This window comes from Chiloscyllium punctatum, chromosome 12 (genome assembly GCF_047496795.1).
Source record: "Chiloscyllium punctatum isolate Juve2018m chromosome 12, sChiPun1.3, whole genome shotgun sequence".
NCBI classification, from domain to species: Eukaryota; Metazoa; Chordata; class Chondrichthyes; order Orectolobiformes; family Hemiscylliidae; genus Chiloscyllium; species Chiloscyllium punctatum.
Window position 1 is genome coordinate 29,291,572 of NC_092750.1, and position 18,981 is coordinate 29,310,552.

General features: G+C 39.1%; 1 protein-coding gene and 1 long non-coding RNA gene across 4 annotated transcripts in view; one reads left to right on the forward strand and one right to left on the reverse strand.

The window, feature by feature from the left end:
- LOC140483742 (uncharacterized) overlaps positions 1-15,865 on the reverse strand; it is a 40,209-nt gene extending 24,344 nt beyond the window's left edge. The window contains exon 1 of the long non-coding RNA XR_011962027.1: positions 15,796-15,865. This is a non-coding gene — a long non-coding RNA (uncharacterized lncRNA). The remainder of the gene's footprint in view (positions 1-15,795) is intronic.
- The window catches only part of hdac11 (histone deacetylase 11), a 122,815-nt gene that overhangs the window by 88,107 nt on the left and 15,727 nt on the right, over positions 1-18,981 (forward strand). For all 3 annotated transcript variants that reach the window (XM_072582225.1, XM_072582223.1, XM_072582224.1), the window contains one exon: positions 11,555-11,651. In XM_072582225.1, coding sequence (XP_072438326.1) covers positions 11,555-11,651 — 97 coding nt within the window. The remainder of the gene's footprint in view (positions 1-11,554; positions 11,652-18,981) is intronic.

The following is an 18,981-nucleotide window of genomic DNA, read 5'->3' on the forward strand; positions in this document are numbered from 1 at the left end:
GGATTTTGGGGTTCAAGTCCAAAGCTCCCTGAAAGTGGCCTCACAAGTAAATAGAGTGGTAATGTTAGGTTCTTTTTCTTGAGGTTCTTACACACTTGATGCAACTGCAATACGCCAACTTCTGTGAACAACCAAACTTGATTAAGCAAGTACAAGCTGTGGAGGAATCCTTAATACTCTTTGCAATGCATGTCAAGGGATCTCCCTGAACCAAGAGCAGTCCTTCCATTATACAACATTTTTATATCACAGTCAGAAATGCCCACAAGACAAGCCACAGCCACTCCCCCACAGTCACATGCCACTCAAGATGCAATGTAGTGATCACATCACCTCCAGAAACAATGTAATGTAAATCATCCCTTAATGGCCAGCTCTGTTGTGAGTTGTTTTTAAACTGTGGGGAGTAGTCAGAATTTTAATTGTAATGTTCTTATTGAATAACTAGGAAATGGCCATGCAAATGTCTCTGAATGGCAAGGAATGGGAATGTAAATTCCTTACATTCTACCTGTAAGACAGAGGCATCCCACCCTAAGATGGATACTACCATACTACCCTAGCCTTGGCACATCCAATTTCCTGCAGGTCAGCAGAGTAAATTAACCCTTTAATATCTCAGTAAGGAAGGCGTATGGATGCTTGCCTTTATGGCTGGTGAATTGAGTACAAGAGTCAGGATGTCACATCGCAGCTTTGTAAGACATTGATTAGGCTACCCTTAGAATATTGCATTCAATTCTGGTCACTACATTACAGGAAGGATTTGGATGCCTTAGAGAGGTTTACCATAATGCTGCCTGGATTGGAGGGAATGAGCTTTAAGGACAGGCTAGAAAAACTCTGGTTGTTTCCTCTTGAGTGGCAGAGGCTGAGGGGAGACTTGATAGAAAGCTATAAAATTATGAGATGCATAGATAGGGTTGATGGTCAGAATCTTTTTCCTAGAGTTGAATTGTCTAATACAAGGAGGTATGCATCTAAGGTGAGAGGGGGAATTTCAAAGTAGATGTCAGGGCAAGTATTTAACACTGAGAGTGGTAGGAGACGGAATGCACTGCTTGGGGTGGTAGTGGAGGCAGATACGATTGGCATATTTCAGGGACTTTTAGATAAGCAGAGGAATATGCAAGAATGGAGGGATATGGACCAAGAGCAGGCAGAAGGGATTAGTTTAAGTTGGTGTCATGTTTAGCACAACATTATGGGCTGAAGGGCTTGTTTTTGTGCTGTACTGTTCTATGATTCGCTCCAGGGTCAATGAGATTTCTGGCCCCAGTAACTTGCTGACCTTAAAGCCAAATATGCTATTCATGGAAATATTAAATGTGGATCCTTTGTTGAGGAGGACATCATCACGACTCACAGTGAGACCTCCAACAGCAAGAAACTTTCAGAAATTGTATCAATGGACTAATCTATAATAATATATAATAAAGAGAAATATAATAAAGAGAAAAGCGTGATGTGGTACATGTATGGAATGAGCTACCAGAGGAAGTGGTGGTAGCTGGTACAATGGCAACATTTAAAAGGCATCTGAATGGATATATGAATAGTAATGGTTTAGAGGGATATGGGCTAAGTGCTGGCAAATAGGACTAGATTAATTTAGGAAATCTGGTCGGCATTGATGAGTTGGACTGAAGGGTCTGTTTCTGTGCTATACAGCCCTATGACTCTATAATAGTGGGTGAGGTAATGGCGATGTAGAGAGGGATTGAAATGGGAGGTTTGGCTGAATTCTTAACTGACAGTGGTTGTGGTGGGTTGTAGACTTTTCCAATTATAAGTTTAGGAGTGTGTGTAAAAATGTGAATGTTATGGTAATAAATTTAGTAACAGAGAGTTCACTTCAGTAATTGTGTGTGGAAGAAATCCCACAGTAAAAGTTGGGATACTTTGTGACATCCTAGTAGGCCAGGCAAGTTGTAAATTGCTTTGGCAGTCCATGTGAAGAACATGCTGCAGATAGTTTGGGGGCTATGGTCCATATCAATTGATTTTTAGTGAGAAATCCAAACAGTCTTTTGGTAATGAATAATCTTTCCATGGTTTGGAGAGGACAAAGTTAGATCCACTTCTTTTGAGCACTTGAGTGCCCTACATGCAGGGCAAAGGCTGTTTGTTAAGGTTGTGGTTTCAGGAAATTCAGCAAGCCTTGTGGCATTGTGTATGAGGCCATCAGAAATAAATTTTAATCCAGTCAACGTGGTCACAAAAGAAAAGATTAGAAAGAAGGGAAAGGTCCAGGTAACCTTATAGATAATGATGGGAAATCTGACATTTTACATCCTTGAGGGTAATTGGCACTGATTGCACACTTTCAGAATCTGAAGAAGTCAGAAAAACTACTGAGGCGCTATGCATTTCGCATGCGCATACGTTGAACAATTAAACATCAGATTTTGACCGATTGAGGGGTTGACTGAATAGGGATTAAGTGATGCAAAGATGCAAGACACGGCAATTTTTCCACGAGGATAACACCAGAGGTTGGCACCACAGTAATAAACATGCAAAAAAATGGCCAGTGAATGGAAGAATGCCGCCATTCTAGGGAGAGGGAAACAGCATTGCAACACATAACAATTGGCTAAATGTGCGAGCTGAGAGACCAGTGATCCATGGATTGGCAAAATTAAGAAAGGATGAGGAAGGCTAAAATAAAAATGCACTTTGAGTTATTATTGTACCGAGACACAGTGAAAAGTATTATTTTGTGTGCTAACCAGACAAACCATACCTGACATAAATACATGAGGGTAATAGAACAGAATGAAGAATATACTGTTAGAGCTACAGGGAAGGTGCAGAAAAAGATCAACTCTAATATGAGAGGTCCATTGATAAGTCTGATAATAGTTGGGAAGAAGCTGCTTTTTTAAAATCTGTTGGTCCGTGATTTCAAGCTTATGTATCTTCTGCCCTATGGAAGAGGGTGAGGAGAGTATAACAAGGGAGGGAGGGGTCTTTCCTGAGGCAGTGAAACTCTGAAATTATAACTGGAATTGAGTATAGCCCTCAGAAAAGATTGCAACTTGTAAAATGAATTCTGGTCATAGGATGGGAGATCTTGTAAGAACTCAGAACGAGATAGGGTGAATAGAGGCCCAGGTTGGCAAGAATAAGGACTACGGAACAAGCTGGAAAAAAGAAGAAGCACTTATGATTGAGAACTGAGTACAGTGTTAAAAGGTACTATGGATGATGAGGCTGAGACCAAATAAAACATTTAAAGAAATTAAATTCAAAGAAATATACACTCTAGTTTCCAGCCTTTGGTGATCCAGAAGATATGTAGTTAGTCATTTTTTTGTGATGGTTTACATGCATTCTGAGCATGGCTGGTTTCATTTTTTTTCAGTGGGAAATAATAATGTCTATTGGGAAGCCATGAAAATAAAATGGTTATTGAAAGGCTGCTGAAACACTGGCACTATTTTGAAAACAATAGATAGCAAGGTGTACATGTCTAATATTCTGAAAGAAACATTATTCTCGAGGAATACGAAAAATATTTGCTCATAGTATAGTATATGAATAGTTGTTTTTTTTGGACAATGTTCATTTGACAAAACACTTTGAGATTCTACATTTTCTAGTGTGAAGGAAACATTAGAAAGAAAAAAAATTCTATATTAAAACAGATTGACATGTCACAACTTGTCAGACCATGTTGAGGCTAAAAGCGTGAGTAATTATTACTAATATTTGTAATAAGACTGTGTTGTAACTAGTTGTATAGTATGAATTAGCTTGTTTTTTTCTTCGATGTGCAATAAATTGTGATGTTCATTTGTTTAAAGTATATCGGCAGCATCTTTGAATATGTTCAATGCCTGACAATATGGCAACCAAATTACCGAAATAAAATTTATGGTTTATCAAATCAGGTTTCTCACTGAGATCTGACTTGTCCTGTACTGGCATTAGCTGAGATCATAACTGCGTATAGAAAGGAAGCACTTGTACACTCAGGGTTGAAGGAACTGTAAGACTGAGTCATCAAAAATGTTATCCAGAAGGGAAGGTATCATGGTTTCCTTCTCACTGACTGGCCTAGATTCAGATTGGCAAGGCTGACCAGAAGAAAGGCCTGCAAGGAACTAGTCACTCAGCAGGAGTTAGTTGAAAAACTATAATATATGACCTATTTTGTTAATTTCTTCTAATACACAATGCACAACATGTGCTCAGTTATCTTGCCAAATGAACCCTTCATAAGATACCTATTTGTGAAAACCTATGAATACACTCTCAGGAACACCAAATTATAAAAAAAAAGCAAATGCTGAACAATAGCCTCAAAAAAGTGAAATTGTAAAACTTAAAGAACAACTTAAGCATCCTTGAATAAAAATCTATGGCAATGATTGCTGTTTCAGAGTGACTGAATAAAGTAAAACTGTATTTTTATTCTGGAAGAATCTGGGATCATTACCAATGTTATGGAATCAGTTGTACTAATTATACCTATTTTCTGTGAGAATAAAAGCCCATACCTCTTGCCTATAATACAAAAGCAAACTTGTGATTTGCTGGTCACCCTACCCAGTATTTCATTTTTTGTAGCGCAGGAAAAAACTGATGTGCTTCTTTATTAATAGAGTTGATTTTAGAAATTTCTAAAAGGGAAATTTGAAAGCTGAATTTTCTAAGGCGTGCATTTTCTACATTTTGGTGACTACCATGATTCTGACTGCGAAACCAGATTGGAAATTTACAGGTTCTTAAATATTAAATAAAAGTCCTTGGCAATTTTTTTCCTGTTAACTCTTCTATAGGGGAGAATCTAAATTTGCCCAAGTTTAGGTCATTTAAGGCCTCCTCTTCCCCATTCAATCGAAGATATCCAACCTTGGTTGTTTTCAAAGCTGCTGTAAAAGGTTTATTTATAGAATAAGAATATTTTCAACAGCACATTCCCTAAATGTTGCTGTTCTAATATGTGTCCTTGCAGCCATTTCTGTCCTAGTACAGCTGTAAAGGTGACCAGCAGCTCTTTAAGAATTGCTGACAACCTTTTGAACCTAGTGTTCTTCGAGTGCCACTGAATTATTTAAGTGAGCTGAGCTTTCCCTTTTGTGCAATCAACTCTCTGCACTGCGGGTTTGTGTAATATTCACGATCTATTACTAGCATTCTGGTAATAACCTGTGCTCAGTACCTGGTTCACTGTTTATGTGCAGCAACATTAATCCTGTGCTGGTTCTCAGTTCTCCATTGATAATTTATTTTTGAATTGTGAGCATGTATTCAACCATCTCCATGAGACTTGTATACAGTTGAACACAATTAAACATACTAGGTTGAATTTTGTTGATGCGCAGTCGATGGAATGAGTATAAATTATGTCCAAAACATGTTTTTCCTCTCCTCGAGTTTGCACTCAAGTTGATTTTTGTGTCATCTGATGAAAAATCTGCTATGCAACCAGGCAGCGTTTTTAAGTGTTTCTTTTAAGTTCTATTTCAGAATGGTAACTTACAACACAGCTAAAACCAGATTAAATGCAAGGCATTGAGATTTAGAGAAAACAGTTTGAATGTGGGAGGTAGAATGACTGCAGACTCAGTGGGCCAAATGGCCTCCTTCTGTGCTGTAATATTCCATGATCCTTCACTAGCTAATCTAATGTCTTTCTATCTTCTATAATGTTCTCCTGGGATGAAACGTGCCCAAGATTTATTTTGCTTTACAACAGAATTGAACTTGGGTAGTCCAATATATGAGGACATTTAGAAAGATGATGTAGTTTCTTTAAACTCAAGCTGCTTCTGTAAAGGTGTTTTTTCTAAATAAGCATAATGCACAATGATATATATACCAATTTTTATATATACATAAATACCTCAAAAATATTGTGATATTCAAGGTGGATTAGTTTAGCCACAAGGTATTGCCAGCTTACATTCTGTGATACACCTATTGTTCTGTATATATGTAAAGATTACTCTCCTACAATCTGAAATGGAGCATAGCATGTTAACTCAAGCAATGTAAAATCACAGTTTGTTATGTTACAGCTCCATCATGTGGTCATGTTTTTCCTTAATTACTAAATACTGCCTGTCGTTGCTTCTTATGGATGTTTTGCTGAGTGTTGGTTAGGATTGAATAACATGAAAAAGATGGTTGGTGAAAGGGAAGTTTATTGCTATGTCACATTTCAAATGTATAAAAAAACGAAGATCAAATTGAGTCTGGGGCATTGGTTTCTTTGTCTTAACTTAATGTCAATTTGAAGTCTGAATGTTTCAATGTATTTTACTGCTGACATTGTGGACAGTGTATTAAGAACAAAATTGCAAGCATCGTTCATGGAACTTAGCATATTTTTGAAAAATAAGATGAAAGAAATCTCAAATCATTTACTTATTTAGGTTATATCTATGCTGATGTTTCTAGAACCGCAGATTTATGCTTCGCTTAGAATTTATTTTAGTTTAAAGCAATTCTTGCTGTGTTTGTGAAGAAGAATTTAAAATTGCAAGGTTTGATGAAATGTTCTCATTAGAAAATGAATCAGTTTTTAACATTAATTCCTCAAAACCATAGGAGGGGAGAGCAAAGAATGATCAGGTCTTGCAGGGTTTGCAAAATAATTTCAAATTCAGATCAGTTTAAGTTAATACACAGGGGTTTAAGTTGTCTACGACTGCAGTAGAGAAGGGGATGAAATGCAGGCAAATGCTTGAGGTGCCCTTGTTGTCTTGGCTTTGTCAGATGTTTGTGTGATTTTGTTGTGGCATCTATATCCTACCAGTGGGATGTGATTAATGAGTATTGCAAAATACCTTTACACAGCACTTTATACTGTGGTAAACACAACGAGGACGGAATTTAAGTAAGCAGTTTACTATAGTGGAAGCAATAAAGTTTTATTATGTAATAGTGCACAGATAAAATGCACACCATGCCATTAAATGGATTAGGGGGATAGACTCTCTAGGCATTAGAGGACAAGGGAAACTAATTAATTTCTGACTCCATATTCTCTTCATCACAAAGGACGTATAATTCTAGCTGCCTTGTCTACTTTCTTCTCTGCTCAATCGACCATAAGAAATAGGAACAGCAGTTGGCTTTAATGTTCCTTGAGCCTGCTGTGATATTCAGTAAGATCATGGCTGATCTTCCACCTCAAATCCACTTCCCTGCCTTACCCTGTATCCCTTAATTCCTTAAGTATGCAAGAATCCTTCATTCTATCTTGAACAAGCTCAACAGCTGAACATCCACAAGAATACTTGGTCAGACTCCTGCTGATTCACACATCCATTTCTTGCTAATCTTCAGACTTGTCTATTTCAAAACTGCCCTGGAGCCAGAATCCTATGCTCCATATGCTATAAAAGGCATTTATTTATGTCTTCTGGCTGTGTCATTTCTTATACCAAGTTTGACTCACTTATTGTACCTGGCTTTGTTGATCTCTATTAGCTCACAGTCTCCTAATGTCACCCATTTAATATTTACATTTGTTAAAGACATCCATAGATTCCCCTCTTCCTTTGTGTACACTCTACACTCCTATTTTCAGCTTTCTGTATTTGGCATTAATTTCCCTATTCATGTGAACAATTTAGGATGCCCCTAAATTTCTCTGCTGTTCGACTTCTTCAATCTTTAGAAGAATGTTGTGGGCAAACACATGCAGTTCTGCCCAAGACTTATGTTTCTTCGTTATGGGTTACATGTATAATCTCTATTATCTAGCATCCTTTATGTTGCTTGTAGTGTCACTGTACTCTTTAGAGCTGTTCTACTTGGGCCATGTAGTTTTATCGCTATAGATTGTAACTTCTGTTTCCTCACCCAGAGTAAATAATGACAACAAGTTGCAGTGACAACTTGCTCCTGTATCAGACATAAAATTAATAGAATCTCTTTCGGTCAGTGGACATTCTGTCAAATTCTAATTGATTAGATAACTATATTCCTGTCGCAATATATTGAGTATATCTTCTAATGTTGGTGAGTCTGTTGCATTAAGATTTCTTTGAGTGGTCGTTTTCTGCTCTGTAACTGTGTCCTAGGTCTGGAGGTTGCCTGTAGTTTTCCAGATACAGCATTTAAAGAACAATAACTGGACACTGCCTGCTTGTGAGGATCCCCTGTTTCAAAAAGCTGACACTGACTCTTTGTACCTGCTGTATGGCCTATTTGGCTTGCCAAGTGCATCTTAAGGTTTTTATACCTTTATGGATTTTGTTGGTCAACTGTGATAAGTTTATAATTCAGCTCCCCAAATTATCTATTATTCTTCATGCTTTTCTGCTTCCAGCATATCTGAATAGCTTTCTTCAAGATCAAATCTCATTTGGCCTGTAAAGAATCTAACAAGACTCATCAGTCCCAACAACAGTTCTGTTTGTTATAAGTTCTGATTGCAAAGCTCCGTTGTCAAAGTTTTCCACTAACCTATACAGACCATCAGAATTCTTGTACAAACTGAAGAAGAGTCACTGGACCTGAAATGCTAACTCCACTTTATTTCCACAGATGCTGCTAGCAATTTCTGTTTTTGTTTCTGACTTCCAACATCCACAGTTCTTTGGCTTCTTTTTAGTATATTTGCTTGTCTGGCCTGTGTTTTAGTATTTAAATCATTCTGTCTTTTAAAAACTTTTCTCCAAGAAGTCAGTCATGTTTGGCCCTTTTCTGAACTTAAATCTGCAAGACAATTTTATTTATTTTGCTATTTCTCCCTAATGTGGTTATGCATTATTCTTAATCTAATGCTTTTTTAATTCTACAGTATTTCAATGCTGCTTTAATCTCTTTCCCAGGTTGATTATTTCATTCTTACTTCATTATTTCAATGCTGTTTTATTTTCCTTGTCTTACAGCTTTAACTTCTGTAATATAGCAAAGCTATTTCTCAATACCACTTGATGTTTCCCAGGATTTTCGCAGTTAAAATGCAGATTTCCTGACTTCTGTGGCCAAAATAGAGGTTCACCATGTTCTGCATGCAAAGGTTTTACACTTATTTTGCGAGCAAAATGGATGATTTTTACAGCTTTCACAGTCTTGTAAACAATGTCTATCGTTCTGCACAACTTTTCCACATAAAGCCAAGTGCCCTGAGGTCTTACGAAATTCTTTCCACCTGAACCAAGTTTTAAATTTTGGATCTACTGCACTTATAATGACCTTCTTAGTCTTCTCACTGTCTTCCTCTGTTAAACTATGTTTAGACTGGTAAACTGCTCCTTTGTGTCCTTAATTCTGGCCATCGCCAAACTACCTCACTGTTTGCTGAATTTATGACCACCACTTCGCTCAGAGAATAAGGCAAAGAGTGAGGTGGTGGCTGAGGCATTGAGGGCTCTTTGAAAATGCATCTCTGAGACAACAGTTTTCTCATTAATTTCAGGAGCACCTCTTGCATCGATGTTTTAACAAAACCAACACTGACAAGTCAATTCTGTCAGACTATAATGCCCTCGGATTTCAGTGAGTTAATGTTGAATGGTTTCCACGTGTGTGTGATTCCTGCACCACGTAGTCATGGTCTTAAGAATAAATACAGCCATACTGTTCAAGTCCAGTTTTTCCCTTGTTGATCTTTCCATTAATTTATCTTCAGTTTGTTTGACTGTTCCGCTGCTGCGGCTGCCGACCATATGTATGAAGAATTCTTAATGGCGTGAAAGCTTCAAAGCTGCAAATGTCCAGTTTGCTCCTGGGTTTTTTTTGGAATGCTCATTGTTACTTTGTGGTAGGAAGCAGTGATGCCAACTGCTAGCAATTTTGTTGTATGTGCTGTGATGCCAGCCATTACTGGTTTGTAGTTGGGTAGTTTGCTGCCACCGTCTTTCCTTAACTGAGTGGAATGTGCAGTAGGTCAACATCACTGAAACAGATTAAGAGTGGACCTAAATGACAAAGGTAGTGGTTGTGGGAGATAAAAACTGGTAGCAGAGAATCTGTTCAACACTTTTCTACCTGTTACAGCCAAAGTGGCGTCATTGGAAAATAGATTGGTGGCTGGTCAGTATTTCTTCAGTGTCTTTTTTGATTGGCCAAATGATTTAAATAAGGATACATTATTATAGCTGAAGGGTATTCATCATCCGAATTAATGGATTAAGTAGAATAGAAATGGCTGAGTAAGTGATGTGTTGCACCTGTAGTACATGACCACTGGTGGACACCTATGCAATCTACATCTGCAGCAATTGTTGACTGCTTACTGAACTTCAACACAGTTGGTGAGCTCATTTTCAAGCTATGGACTCTGTGACAGATTGAGATGGATGGTGTGGGGTGGGGATTTATTTGGACACTGCTTGAGGAGGCAGTTATATCTTAGAGTAATTACATGAAATTTGGTTGATGGTAAGTTAAGGAAATGGAAGGTGTGAGCCATGATACAAGTGTTAACATCTAGAATATAGCATTGGAGGAGCCTGAGCCAGTGCTCTTACCCAATGTGTTTGATGTTCTTGTTTCTGGTATGACTAAGTAACTAATGAAGTGCCACAAGGATCAATTCTTGGAGGATGGGTAAAGTGTAATGTATCCCAATTTGCTGATGATACAAAAAATGGTTGGGAGGGCATGTCAAGATGAGGACATGGGAAGTCTGCACGTGGATATACATAGGTTGAATGGGCAAAAATTTGGCAAATGGGATTTAGTGTAGGAAAGTGTGAGGTCATGTTCTGATCAGAAGAATCAAAAGGCAAATATTATCTAAATGGCAAGACTACAGCTCAGATGTTCTCTACCCCAAAGATTTGTTGAGACTAAATGAATGCAAGTTTAAAAGAAGAGATAGATAGACATTTGAAATTTCAGAGTTGAGAGCTGTGATGAGCTCACATACAAAAAAAGTTAATGTCTGGGGAAGATTCGCGATGATCTTAGAAATGCTGGGACAGGATTGAGGGGCTGAATGGCCTATGTCTGCTGCTGTGGTCTAATGGAAGGTTTAGATCTCATCTAAACCCAGTATCCCCCTTCATGATTATGATGTCCACTCAAAGCCCCCTTCCTATATTTTTTTGATACCAACTGATGATGCCCTGCCAACCAATATTCTGCTCCTGCCCACTGTTCAGCTGCTGGCTAGTACATTGGAGGTCAGGGTAATTGACCCTTTTTCTGCCTGACCACCATTACTGCCTGCTAAACCAGGCATGGTTAAATTTGGCCCAACACTTTTGCTAAAGTTTTCGGGATATTGTAGTTATGTTAAGTGTACTGTACTTGCAAATGTAATTTGGTGTTGCCTGCTTATGTTTATACATAAAATACAGTGCAGCCAAGTAATGGCTTTATTGACAGTCATAACATTAGGATATCCAAGCAGTGCTGTAAAAGCACAATACTTACTCCAATTAAATGTAATTATAAAACAGTAGGCTAAAAACAGCTATTGCCTCTAAATGCTTCAACAAATAAGAATTCAGCCACTGTACTCTATGTCTTACATGTACTTCACCATTAAGCTGGCAAAAAAAACTTATTCAGCAATGTTTTTATGAGTTCTGAAAAGAACAATTTTCTCTTTAAAATACTCATTCATCTTTTCACTTAGGGGAATGGACATGAGAGAGATTTTATGGATGACAACAGAGTCTATATTATGGATGTTTTTAATAGATACATCTACCCAGGCGATGGATTTGCAAAGCGTAAGTCAAGTTACTGCTGTTAAATTTTGAATGTAATTAGTGTTGCATACAGTTTTATATGCAATGAACTTCTACTGGTGTAACAAGATATAAAAATAAATTGAATGGACCTTTTTGAAATTGATCTGGGATGTGTGACTTATGAATGATTGCTATGGCATGGAATTTGAAACAATGAGTTATTTGCATATTTCACATAACTGCTTAGATTCTGGTGGAACTATGCGTTGAGAAGGCATAAGAAAAATGTCAAAGTTATCTCACTTCTGTTCTGAAATCCTATAAAATATGTGCAGTACTTAAATCTTTTATCAGCTGTTACTATAAACATATCAGTTCAACTATGGAGCCTGCTTGTTTTTTTGGATTTAGGGCAATGTATTACTTAGGTTACTGTTAGAGGAAATATTTAGGACAAATTGGGTCATATGCCATGTGCTGAGAGCAAACTTCCGCACTGAACCTTGACCTGTCTAATACTAAATATTGGGTCATGAGTTTATTGTTTCACAGCAACCTTTCCTTCCCAATTGGTGGCTTGGTTTTCCTTCTAAGTCAAAGTATATGTGACATGTGTTGTAGTCTGAGACTTCACATGGTCTCGTATTCTCTGATCTAAATGTAATGATGATTCTTGGAACAGGCCAACATGGCGGTGAGGTGAGCTAATTATCAGGGAGCTAAGATGAGAAGGTGAGTTCAGACTGAAAATCAATCATTTGTGTGGCAGTGGTATGTTGGCCCCCCCCTTTCCTTCCCACACTTTTAAAAAGTTTAAAACATAAAATGGCTGCCCACTCACATTACCTACCTTTCCATGCGCTGTACTATGGATGAGGGAAGGGTAATCTTGAGCTTTCAGCAAGCTCTGTTGACTGTTAATTATTTATTTAAATATGACAGGTTTCAATTAAGGGTCAGCCCGCATGTGGATGTGAAAATGGTAGTCTGGACAACCCGCCACACTCCCCTCCCCCAACTGCACCACATTCCTAAAGTTCTTACTGAAGGTCACAACAATTTCCCAACCTCGAAATGAGGTCCCGGTGGATGAAAGTGTGTCTTGAATCTGTGCAGCAAACTTGACAGGAATATAGGTAAGCTCAGGGAAGAGATGATGCTTTCATACAGATTGATTGGGGTCCAGGGTGATGCGGAGGTTAACGAAGATTTGAAGGAAGGCACACAGTGATATTGGGAGGGTCAAGGTTGATGAGAACAACTAGGATGATGGGGAAAGGTGCAAGGTCACTGGTTGCCACTCAAGGTCGTTTACATATTTTATTGGCCAAGTCTATAAACTTAGTTGCAGCTGTCATGAGTGCAGATCCAGTGTAGGGCGGGAGAAGTAGAAAACTACATGGCTCAGAATGAAACCAATGGACACAGATTCTCCTATTGTATCACTGACTGCATTTTGCACATAGTTCACTTGATGGGTTACCTGTGGATCTCCCACACCCGATATTCCTATAACCTTAGCAGCAGTAGGAGCATATGTAAGAAAGCTGGCAAAGAGGGCAGGCTGATCAGGAGACCATCATGTGAGTTGAGCATCAGCGATAAAAGTTACAGGCCCATCAGTACATTTTCAGGGCACTGACAAACTTCCTCGAGATATCAGGAAGGGGAAGTCACAGTCTGTCCTGTGGAAAGCTGTCTGTTTTCCCTGAAGCATTGGAGGCTGAAGGGTGACATTATAGAGGTTTATAAAATTATGAAGGGCATGAATAGGGTAAATAGACAAGGTCTTTTCCCTGGGGTAGGAGAGTCCAGAACTAGAGGGCATAAGTTTAGGGTGAGAGGGGAAAGATTTACAAGGGACCTAAAGGGCAAATTTTTCATGCAAAGGGTGGTAAGTATATGGAATGAGCTGCCAGAGGAAGTGGTGGAGGTTGGTACAATTCCAACATTTAAAAGGCAAATGGATGGGTATATATTTAGGAAGGGTTTAGAGGGATATGGGCCAAGTGCTGGCAAATGGGACTGGATTAGTTTAGGATATCTGGTTGGCATGCATGAGTTGGACTAAAGGGTCTATTTCCATGCTGTTCATCTCTATGATTCTGTGTCAGATCCAGCAGCAAGACCTGCAGCCATATAGATTGGCGGAAACTGCATGTCAGTTGCCCTCTGTGATGGCAGGTGCCCCATTTTTGGCACTGGTTACTTCCAAGGCTCTACAGGCAGCCTATGAGGTACATTTTTCAGCATATTAAAGAAGTGATTATTGCCGCCTTGTGTCATGTTTACCACAGATGAAAAAGCAGGGCTGTCAGATTTTGCAGTGTTGCTCATTATCCTACATTTCTCTGGTGTACAAAGAGTAATTAACTATATTGATGTAGCTATTGGCTCTCTCTGATCAACCAGCAGCTTTTGTGAACCACAGGGACTTCCCTCATGAAACATCCACTGGTCTGTATTCCAAGGTTAGCAAATCATGCAGGGTTATACTGATTTACCAGGGAGCTCTCCTGACTCATATCTTGTGGAACTTGCAACGTCCCTAGCTTTTTCAGGCCTCTGCTTAGATTGATTGCTGGATCCTTGCTAATGAGAGCTATTCCCCTGGATTTATTAGCACCAGTGCACGGCATAATAGAACGACAATGCAGCCCCATCTGAACTAGAACTATCATCATGCAGAAAATGCCATTGACACTGCCTTAAGTCTGGAGAGACTGTATAGAATGAATTACACAAAGTGCATTGCACAATATGGCCATACCATTCCTGACATTCCTGATGAAGGGCTTATGCCCAAAACGTCGACTCTCCTGCATCTTGGGATGCTGTCTGACCTGCTGTGCTTTTCCAGGACCACATTTTTTGACTTTGAGAGTTTAATGGCCATTGAACCTTTGTGCAAACAGGTTTGCCTGCTCAATGTCTACCAAGCCCTGTTGCATTCCTCCTCTGAAACTCCTGTGAGCTAATGTTGTCTTCTACCTGGAATAGCAAGGCCAATAAACCTTGCTAAAAATACTGGTTATGGAGGACAGTTAACATACGTCAGGCTGAGATCCCAGAAACCTGTTCCATTGTTATAGGTTCTTTGGCTTCATCCAAGGCATTTCATTTGTCCCTGTGGAACATAATCTCAGATAACTGTCTTGACACTGGAAACATTGAACATTCCTCATTTCCTATGGACTGACATATTACATAGGACACAGACATGAACATTAATTATATTTAAAATTAACACAAATTATCCATTTTATCCTACATAGTAAAGGAGTTGTCTAATATTCCCCTGCCCCCTTCATTGAGTGCCAACCGTTATGCAGGCCAGGAAAGTTAAGTTCTGAGTAAGGACAATGATGCACATATGAATAAAACGAAAGCAATATAGTTGGCAATGTTTACATATTACAAAGTGAATCTTACATATACACCCATGCCACCTTTACTGTGCTTGTAAATTTAAGTTTTCTTTTTCTATCATTCTGTCTTGCAATATGTAGAGGTAAGCCTGTTGCCCCTGTGCTGGAGCAGAGGCGGACGCTTCCTGCCATATATCTGGGAGGCAATTGGGTATTTGACAGAGTGAATGAGGAGAGGCTGCTCACCCTGGGAGTGCCTTGAGGGAAAACCCCCAGGACAGTTCAGAAATGCTTTTCCTCCTTGCTCCTTGTGTCTAGATTGTGGGGACCAAGAAGAAAAGTAATTTTGTTCCATGAAAGCTGTAAGCACTGCATAATTCTTCACATGAGGATCCATAATGCCAATACCAGGCGTGAAGCATTGTGACTCTAATACATTGCTCATCCAACCTTCCTATTCGCACATGACTTCTTCGCAGTGAGTGCAAGCCAAGCTATTCACCTTGTACAACATCCCTTTTGTCCCTGATGAACATTATCAGAACTGCCTCCAGTGCCACCATATCCTTCCTCAAGTAAGGAGACCAAAACTGGACACAGTACTCTGGGTGGGGTCTCATCAACACCTTATAATTGTAACAACACTCCTTTACTTTTATAATCCAGCCCCTTGGCAATACCATATATACTCTTGTATAGGTTGAATTTTGAAGACGGTTCCCTAAATCTGAAATTAGGGGGTCGACTTATACACAAGGTATTGTTTACGAGGGGATGAATATTTATCTACAAAGTAGGTAAAATGGGAAATTTACCTTCCTGGCAGTCCCCTGGTCCCTGGTTCTGGAATGTTCCCTGTATTATGTTCCCTGTATTAAACCACAGGTAACTGAAACTGTGGAAACTGACTCAGCGGACACAGCAATTCTGAAAACCTGGCAAGGAGCATGACTGCTGGCAGACTGGAAGACACGGAACGGAGCAGGGTGGTCAGCAGACTGGAAAGCCGGAGATGAGCACAACGGGCAGGCACACTGACTCATAAATGTCCTGTAACTGTGACGAACTCAGGTCGACTTATACATGAGATATATGGAAAATACAAGACTTCTTGGCCAAAAAAAGGGACTTCTACTTGAGAATGATCTATATGTGAGTATATATGGTAAATATCAGACTCCCATTTCCCCTTATTATCTGCAGACCCACTTTCTGTGATTAAAGCACAAAGTTGCCCATATCCCTCTGCACTGACAGACTTTGAATCCATTTACCACTTAAATATGTTATGGACTAGGTCAGACCACTCAAAACATTCTTAACCAGGCAGCCCCAGACCATAACTTTGCAATTTGTTTCAGTAAGTGGACAGTGAAAATTGCCCGGAGTAAGATAGCTAAGTTGACTACTGGATTTTAAAACAGACAAACATTTATTCACAAAATTATACAATGAAGCACAAAGAACAGAATGAAGAACCCCTACAGAACTCAACCAATCCAACTAGACTTAATTATGCTGTTCGGAAATGCACAACAATCCAAATAAGCAAACTCCCTTTTAAAAACCAGTATAAATGGAACACATGTTTATAGGTTGAAGTTGAGAGGCAGAAAAGAGAGAGAGTTTCCAAACAGCTCCCGGTTAAATTGCCAACTAGTTCAAAACTGAACTAAAACCTCAGCTCAGTTCAGCGAGAGCTGACCACTCCCCTTTCATTATACAGGTCACTTTTAAAACACAACCACTTTGGCCTGAAGTCTCATCTGTTTACATATAAACCAAAGGCCTCTCAAAATGCTTTTCATCGCTGTACCAAACCAGACTGATCGGAGCCCAGCCCGGTTAGTTGTTCCTCTGAAAAAGATCAAGGACAGAGTCTCCTTGAGCAAACGACCAGCTTTTAGGGATAAAAAGGGACTAGCTTTGTGACAATTAATAATTTGTCCTTTTATTTTTCCAGCCAATTTGGACAAACTTTCAGTTATCCACATTAAACTCCATCTGCCAGATTCTGGCCCATTCTTGTATCCTGCCAATATCCATCTGTAAACTCTTTATCTCTTCATCATAGTCTGCTTTCCCACCTATTTCAGTATCATTTGCAAATTTTAAACTCAGTAGGAGACGAGCAGGAAGCTGGATGAGCACAGTAAGTGAGGCAGCATTAGGAGGTGGAGAAGTCCGAAGTTTCGGGTATAACCCTGGTTGCTGTGCTCCTCTAGCCTCCTGCTCGTCTATGCTGGATTCCAGCATCTGCAATTTTTTTTGTCTCTAACTAAAAACTGTTACACTCTGTCTCTGCAGATTATTTGCAAATCATTCATGTAGATTGTCAATTTGAAATGAGAATTTTTTTAAATCACTCAATGCAAAGTGCAAGTTTTTTGTTAACAATGAATAAGAAATACCACATTACTGCAGGTTAATTGGTTGGTGCTAATCTACTAGAAAGGTTTGCTATCTTTAATTTGAAAGTGAAACTCAGAGTCATGTTCCAGTTGAGTATGTCTCCATTAGTTAGACAAATTCTAATTTCTACATAGGATAATTTTGTCTTTTGGAAGCTGCTGTCATGGTATTGCATAGAGCTACCTCAAAGACAAGGAGCTGGTTCCATACTATATTGGGTGAATTAATGTGTAATTGTCTGACAAAGTATATCTTGCTGAAATCTGAACTTCCAATTGAATTTATAAATGGTGACGAAGAATACAAAAACTAAGTGTTTTGCTTAGCTTACATAAAACTGTTTGACTCCGATGTTCCAGAAACAGGAGAAGTACTAGGGCTTGATTTCTCCTCATGGCCCTGTTTATTGATAATCAATTATGTACTCCTTTGATGAATGAGAAAAAAAACTGAAACAGATCTATAACATAGAAAAGGCGGAGGCTCCTGATAGCAGAATTTTTTTGAGTGCTTCTTGTCAACATATGGAAACTTGAATTAATATAATTTTAGAAGCACACCACTGACATTACAGAAGAAGATCAAATTCGATCACCTGTGAATTTCTGTTTTGGTGAGGAATATTAACTCTCAAGAATAGTTGCCCATGAAGAATAAAAGAGAACATTTCCTTGGATCCAGAGTTAACAGATTTCTACTCTAAGCATTTTGTAATTGGGAAAAGGGGCAGGAAAATCTTCAAGTAATAGACAGAACAGAATGTCACTGATGTAGGTTTTGTCTCTAGCAGATTGTTTATGTTGTCCCTTGTAATGTAAGAAACTAGGTGCGGATATAATTGTATAGAAGAAACCAACAGACATTTGTTACAGTTCAATAATATGTATAAATACTGCATTCACGGGCACATCAGTGCCTGTGCTCGCATTAAGTCATTTTGTTAAAGAGAACAATATGCTTCCATTGGTGTGTAATACTTCAAGTGATCTGAGTAAAGATAAACGATGCAACATTCACATCAGGAGGCAACATACTGTAAGGCACAAATAATTTCATGAGCATGTTTCGTAACGTTTACTGACTGTGAGCCATAACACAACATCCCCCTTTTCTCATAAAGCTAGAAGTAATTATCCATGGGGTGGCACAGTGGCTCACTGTTCCCTCACAGCAACAGGGACCTGGGTTTGATTCCTGCCTCGGGTGACTGTCTATGTGGCATTTGCGTAGGTTTCCTCTGGGTGCTCCGGTTTTAGACAATAGACAATAGATGCAGGAGTAGGCCATTCAGCCCTTCGAGCCTGCACCGCCATTCAATATGATCATGGCTGATATTTTCTCCCACAGTCCAAAGATATGCAGGTTAGGTGAATTGGCATGCTAAATTGCCCATAGCATTCAGGGATCTGTAGGTTAGGTGCATTACTCAGGGGCAAATGTAGGGGAATGGGTCTGGGTGGGTTGCCCTTCAGAGGGTTGGTGTGGACTTGTCGGGCTGAAGGGCTAGTTTCCACACTGTAAGAATTCTATACTTTCTATATCAAATAGATATACATAGTTGCATAAAAAGCCTATGTCATCAATTCAAA